The following is a 7467-nucleotide window of genomic DNA, read 5'->3' on the forward strand; positions in this document are numbered from 1 at the left end:
GTCGGGAACACAAATAACATAACTTTACACATCGTTCCAAATGTGAGTAAAATTTGTGAGAAGGTGGGTTCCTGTAGGTTATTCTCTCTCTCTCTCTCTCTCCCTCTCTCTCTCTCTCTCTCTAAGCTGAGGATATTCAACTCTTCTTTCTACTCTTCATTACACTCTTGCTACTGCCAGACGATTTTATTCAACTTTGGGGAGACATACTGTAATAAAGGGATAAATGGAGGCTGTACCTAATCGTTCTAGTTTAATATCTCCTAAGGTATATAAAATCGCGTGGGAGCAGCAAGAATTCACACACACACACACACACACACACACACACACACACACACACACACACACATAGGTCATCTGACTGAAGGGGTTAAGTAAAGCTCGTACGACAATGCTACGGCCCTACATTACTTCCAAAGCACCTCTTCGTGACTAGCGCCGTAGTACAGGGTTGATCTCTCGTTTTATTTCAATGGCAGAATAAGACAATACCCCCAAATAATTCCCACAGCACTTCCTCGTGACTAGCAGCATATTCTAGTGTTAATCTATTCATGCAGGTTAACAGCTTAGGAATATATATATTACAGTTCTCCATAATTTCCATAACAATTCTTCGTGACTAGGGAATTTTAGGTCAAGTTAAAGTGAAAGGAGTAAAATGAACAAATGAACCCGTCCTTGTCTATAATCCACGTCCTCCTTTATATAATTTCCTAAGATCAGATCCTTCACTACGATGACCCACTTATATGCTTAACTTACGAGAGAATTTACAACTGAAGGAGTTAGTGATGGCCTGTATCTAACACTTTCATTTCTAAATGTCTATCCCAGTATGAATAAAAATTGTCTGGAGATTGCATAATAATAATAATAATAATAATAATAAATAATAATAATAATAATAAAAATAATATTAAAAATAATAGTAATAATAATAAATAATAATCATAACAATAATAATAATAATTATAATAAATTAACATTATTATTATTATCATTCTTATTATTATTACAGTAATAATAATAATAATAATAATAATATATAATAATAATAATAATATTACGTCAGCAGACTGAAGGACTGAGCTGGTCGTGTAAATACTAGACTGCTTACATAGCTACACGTTTGTCTACATTTATACGACTACAAAACACTTTACAATTACATCAGAATAAATCGCTAAGTGACCATATATAAGAACTACAAATACCTATAATAAGAGTTAACTTTTATGAGATATACTTATGAGATATATTAAAGTGGTATATTTATTTATTATGAAAACTAATTAGGATCTTTTGTAAATACGGTCCTGGAGAGGTACTTATAAAAAATCTTAATCAATTTACAAGATAAGAAGGACTGCATATCACTTAATAGTTGTCAGTGGTCGTTCTGTTTTCCGCATTTCATCACTTAATCCTCCACTTTAGTTAGGATATTACTTAGAAGATGTAGCAGTGAAGGTGGAGACACACAAAGGCGATCTTATAAACAATTTTTACTTAAGAATAATTATACAGACAGCCTCTGCCACCATATTCATAAATTTCCTTGAATTTGAACGGAAATAAGACTGCCTATTTATATTTTATCTTCCTTTTTACGGCTGCAGAGAGAGAGAGAGAGTAAACAAAGTGATTTCTAACAATAATTCCCAGCTTAATAGCCTCCTTCACCACAAACATAATTATTCTTAGCCAATTTAAGGGCAACTATTCCCATTTTTTTTTTTTTTTTCGTATTCCGTCACTTAAATAATCACTTAAGTTACCATCTTTTCAACGTCTCGCGTCACTTAAATATTCACTTAAGTTCGGCTGTAAAGTGGCCAGAAGCAGTAGCAGAGAAGACAGGAAAATAAAAACAGAAAATCATAAACAGAACTCAACCATAGCAGAGTTTATAAGCGAGGACGAAGGTATATATATATATATATATATATATATATATATATATATATATATATATATATATATATAGAAATGGCAATATCATACACAATGAAGGCGTTTTTTTTTTTTTTTTTATGGTTCCTAGATACGGTTTTGAGCAGCGGGAAACTCAGTAGATGGCATACCCCCACGATACGAAACTAATGTATCTAGTCTACCCTACCTTAACCACGTCTAACCAGGAAGTCGTGTTATGTTCTTGGTATCTTCAGGTTATTTTATTCAGTTCAAGAAGGGTCTCTTACCTGGGAGGAGGTTAATTAATGAAGGTTTGATTCTCCAGTTCCAAGTCTCTTTCTGTTTATTTATCTGTCTCTGTCTATCTATCTACCTATCTAGCCATTTATCTACCTATCCATCCATCTATATCTGTATCTATCTCTCTTTCTATCCATCAGTGTAACATCTAGTCCTTTTCTGTCCACAAAGGAGTATATAGCCTGGGTTACATTATTTTGTTCGGACATGATGAGTGATCACTTACTCATTCCTATGCGGTATTATGACAGCACGATACCCAGACAACCCTTTTATGTACGAGTAAACCCTTATGGGATGCATCGTGCTGAAGCGCCTTACCCCACTAGACCACCAGGCGGCTACTTGGTCACACATTTACCACCTAACATAGTAAATGGTTTCCTGGATTAAAAAAAAAAAAAAAAAAAAGTGTATAGTCACCGGATGGAAACACTACATCAAGTGAATGGATGGTGGGCACTCACCTACCACCACTACGACTACTACTATTACTGCTACTACCACTATAAATCTGATGGTGTCACAATTAAATGGATAAGCCACCATCGCAGCAAATGGCGAAAAAATCTAGGGAACCATTCTCCACATTTTGGAACGTCGACTTGAAGCACCCTGTAATTTCTATAATCTTTGAAGCTTAACTATATTCTTGTCCTTTTGCGTACTTTCCAAAAAATTCAGTCACTTCGTCTTTGGGTCAATGGAAATTCCCCCATCCCAAATTTTCATAAACTCTCCATTAGTTTTCCGTGACAGACACGACAGGCAGGCAGACAAGATGACAGACACAAAGACAGACAGATAGATTGACAGACAATTTGACAGACAGGCTGACAGACACAGGCAAACAGGCTGATAGATACAGACATAATGACAAATGACTGACAGAAAAATTAATATGCAGACAGAAACAGACGGACATAATGAAAAAAACAGCAGAGATAAAACAGACAGATACCAGACAGAGACAGCAGTAAGACAAGACTGACACAGAGATACATACAGCAGACACAAAATCAGGCAGACTGACAAGGATGAAATCATTACCTTCTTTATCTTTGGTGGGGAGGGCAAAAATATGGAAGAGAGAAGGAAGAGGGGGGGGAAGTAGGTAGCTTTGGTGAGGTGAGGGAGAGAGGGAGGTGAGATAGGAGGGAGAGAAGGGGGATGAGGATGAAGAAAGGAGGGAAGATGAGAAGAGAGGGGTGAGAGAGGTGAAAGGGAGTGGGACTTAAGAGAGAAGAGGTGATGGGTCGAGAAGTAAAGGGGAAGTGAAGACAGACGTCGGGGATGGCCGATATGAGAGGCAGGAAAAGAAGGCGAGAGACAGAGAGGAGAGGGATGGGAGAGGAAGAGATGAAGGAGAGAGAGGAGGTGAGTGGGAAGGAAAGAAAGAAAGGGAGAGGCAAAAGGTGAGACTGAGTGAGGGAGGTAAAGGACTGAGGGGCAGGGTGGACTAAGGTGTATCGCAGGGACGCCTTTAAAGTGGTAATATATTCCAAGTTGGTGATGGTGATAATGCCCTGGGGATTACCGAGAGGACCTGTTGGTGCTGGTGACTTGCCCTGCCCTGCCTTGCCCTGCCCTGCCCTGCTCTGCTCTACCCTGCCCTGTCCTATGTCTTGTCTTGTCTTGTCCTGCCCTGCCCTCTGCAACCACGTACACTCAAAACACACGGTGGTGGTGGCAGTAAAGTATAAAAAGGTGGTGAAGGCGACAAAGAGAAGTAGCAGTGGTAATGATGATGGCGACAGTGAGAGTAGCAGTGGTGATGGTAATCGTGAGGGTTGTGGTGTAAGTGGTGGTGAAGAAGTATAATAACCGGGGCATACGAGCCGTGAAGCAGGGTGGTGAGATAAGTGATGAAGTTAGGAGGTGAAAAGGTGGAACCGTCTTATGTAGTAGTGATGACAGTGATGATGGTGATGGCATAAGAGTTAAAGTGGTTGTGATGACAGACAGGACACAGAAAAGTTGAGTTGTGGTTTTATTCGTAGTAGTGATGACAGAGAGATACAGACAGCAGTTAAAGTGGTTGTACCGATAAAGTAAAAGGTGGGGGGTTATGGCTGTGATGATAGTGATGATAACAGATAAAGAGTTACGACAATGGTGATGCCAGAGAGAAAAGATGGACATATGGGGAAGGAGTGATGATAGTAAGTGATGGGAGTTAAAGTGGTAGTGATGATGAAGGGAAAGATGGGAAAATGTGGTGATGATAGTGATGAAGAGAACAGATAGTGAATTTGAGAGTGATGCTAAAGAAGAAAGGTGGAAATGGAGAAAATATGGTGTAGCAGTGATGACTACAGTTAAAGAGGTAGTGATGATAAGGGAAGGGAGGCAGCAGTATGGGATTCTGGTTGTATCTCTATTAGTGATGACAAAGATGGGAGACAAGTGTTAAAGTAGTGATGATGAAAGGTATATGTCATAGGAATAGAGATATGAATGGGAAGAAAGGGTGGTGACGAGTATGAGAGAAAGAGAGAGAGAGAAAGAGAGAGAGAGAGAGAGAGAGAGAGAGAGAGAGAGTAAAGGTGGGAGGCTGTTGTGATGAGGGTGGTGGTGGTAATGAGAATGATGGTGGTGATAATGGTGGTGGTGGTAATGAGAATGATGGTGGTGATAATGGTGGTGGTGGAGGTGGTAAAGAAAATGATGGCGATACTGCTGATGGTGGTGGTGATGGTAGAGACGGAGGCAGATGATGGTGAAGTGTGGTGGTGGTGGTGGTGGTGGTCATAAGAAGAATGTTGGAGGGAGATGAAGATGCTGACGATGATGATGTGATGTAGGTGGGCGAGTGATGAAGGATTAAATACAGGTGTGGTGAGAGAGAGAGAGAGAGAGAGAGAGAGAGAGAGACCTAATAATAACACTTCAGACCACTGTAGCTGCTATAATACTAAAAAGCTTGCCTATTTTTGGCAACCATCTCAAGAGCAAGACCTCTCCCCATCTTTGACCTGCCTTGACCTACCCTGACCTGAGCCTACAAAATATGACCTACTCTTTTTGGCCCATTGCACATCCAAGCACCTTTTCTGAGCCCTGCTGTCTCACCACCAACCCTATTCTACTTTTTCCTACCAAGTCCTGCTATCCTGTCTTTCCTACTCAGTCTTGCCCTGTCCTACGCTGTCCTGCCTTGTCCTACGCTATCCTGCCTTGCCCACCTCAGTCCTGCCCTTTCTTATTCTGTCCTGCTCTGTTCTGAAATGTTCTATTGTACTCTGTCCTGCCTTTTCCTACTGTCTTACCCTGTCTAAGTTTGCCCTGCCCTATTTAGATCTGCTCCCTCTCCCTCTCTCTCTCTCTGGTCTACTTTAGTTTGACCTATCTGCCATTTCCTATTACCGGTATGTCACGACGCTCTGCCCTGCCCTGTCTTCCGCTGTCCTGTCCTGTCCTGTCTTCTGCTGTCCTGTCCTGCCCTGCCCTGTCCTCCGCTGTCCTGCCCTGCCTTACCACATTTCCATCTGTCCTGCCGTTTCCTATCCTACCCTGACCTATTCTTCTCTACCCTGACCTGGCATGACCTGCTCTTCGACCTTATCTGACTTTACTGCCCTACCCTGACTTGTTCTATTTTTTCCTCTCTACCCAACCCTACCCAAACTTACCCTACCCATTGTCCTACTCTGCCCTGCCGTGACCTGTCCTACTTTAACGTTTCTTATCCTGTTCCGCTTTGGCTTACCTTACTCTGCTCTAATCTGCCTTACCTTACCCTATTTCTATCTGTCCTGCTCTACCTTGTCCTAATCTACCCTACCCTACCCTGTCACGACCGGTTCTACCTCACTTTGCCACGACCTGTCCTATCCTACCATGCTCTAGCCTGCCCTATCTTCCCTATCCTATCCCATCATACCCTTAATCTGCCCTACCTCATCATATCATGCCCTAATTTGTCCTATCCTAGCTAACCCTAACCTGCCTTAACCTGCCTGCCCTACCGTGCCATGACCTGCCCTACGTTACCCTGGCATAACCTCTCCTACCCCACCCTGCCCTAATTCACCGTTCCCTTCCCTGCCATAACCTGACCTATCTTACCCTGCCATAGCTTTCCCTGCCCTATACTGCCATGGCCTGTCACACCCTATTGTGCCCGGGCCTGTCCAACTCAGCCCTACCCAAACCTGCGTTACAGTGTCCTATCCTAATCTTCCCTAACATGTCCTATCCTAGCCTACGATAACCTGTTCTACTCTATTCTTCCTAAAGCTGCCTTACTCTGCCCTAATCTGCTCTACCCTGTCTTGTCCTACTCAGCCTTGACGTGTCCTGCCCTACCCGGCCCTGTCTTGCCCTGCGCACTAGGAATTCAACCCACACGCCAGAATACCCATGTGCGAGTGAGTGTGTGCGTGCGTGCCTGCGACCTACCCTGAGAGCTGTGGGAAGTCGGTGGTGGTGTCATAGGTGGAGGTGGCCTTGGTCTTGGCCTGCTCCTTTTGCCTGGCCTGCTGGTGCGCCTTGTCGTCCCTGGCGTCGGTGGAGCCGCGGAAGAGGAAGCGCGGCACGGGGAAGGTGAAGAAGGACATGGACATGGCTGCCTAAACTGCTGACACTACTCCGCCCCTCTCTCTCACTCCCTCCACCCCGGCCCCTACCCCATCACTCTGCCCTCCCTGCCTCCCTTCCCGCCTTGCCTGCCTGCCTGCTGGCCTGCCTGCCTGCCTGCTTGCCTGCCTGCCTGGTGCCTGCCTGCCTTCCTCACACCCTGACACACCCGCCCGGCTCAGTGGCGTTGGGTGGGTGGGTGGTGGGCGGAGTGGCAGGGGAGTGGCGGGCGGCCATGGTGGGCGGGGTACTGCGAGGTGGCACTCATGGCACTGAGTATCACTGGTGTCACGGCTGGCACTGGTCACACATGGCATTGGCAATCACTAGCGTCACACATGGCACCCTACGTCACACTTGCAACTGGCCGATACTGGTCACACAGGACAGGAGTAAGACATGGCAGTGGCAGCGCAATGAAGCATTTGGCACTGGTCACAGCTGGCACTGGTCATGAGTGGGTGGTCACACACGGCACTGTGTGTCACATCTCGCAGTGGCATCACCACACTGGCACTGGGCCCTGATGGCACCCTGGTCACGGCGGCATTGCAGCCTCACTGGCCGGGGCCTCATGCTGGCAGTGGCACTGGCGGGGGCGCCGCTCCCTCCTCCAGCAGGTGGCCAGCCTGTGCCCCGCCCAGCAGCGGCGTGGGCGTGTGGGCG

General features: G+C 44.8%; 1 protein-coding gene across 1 annotated transcript in view; it reads right to left on the bottom strand.

Moving 5' to 3' along the window:
• Positions 1 to 6788, bottom strand: part of Sh (Potassium voltage-gated channel protein Shaker) — a 201139-nt gene extending 194351 nt beyond the window's left edge. The window contains exon 1 of the mRNA XM_080277993.1: positions 6625 to 6788. Within this exon, the coding sequence (XP_080134119.1) occupies positions 6625 to 6788 (164 nt within the window). The remainder of the gene's footprint in view (positions 1 to 6624) is intronic.
• Positions 6789 to 7467: the final 679 nt, after the last annotated feature.

Source organism: Coenobita brevimanus, chromosome 71 (assembly GCF_032717465.1).
Source record: "Coenobita brevimanus isolate Jiangsu-jjx chromosome 71, ASM3271746v2, whole genome shotgun sequence".
NCBI lineage: Eukaryota > Metazoa > Arthropoda > Malacostraca > Decapoda > Coenobitidae > Coenobita > Coenobita brevimanus.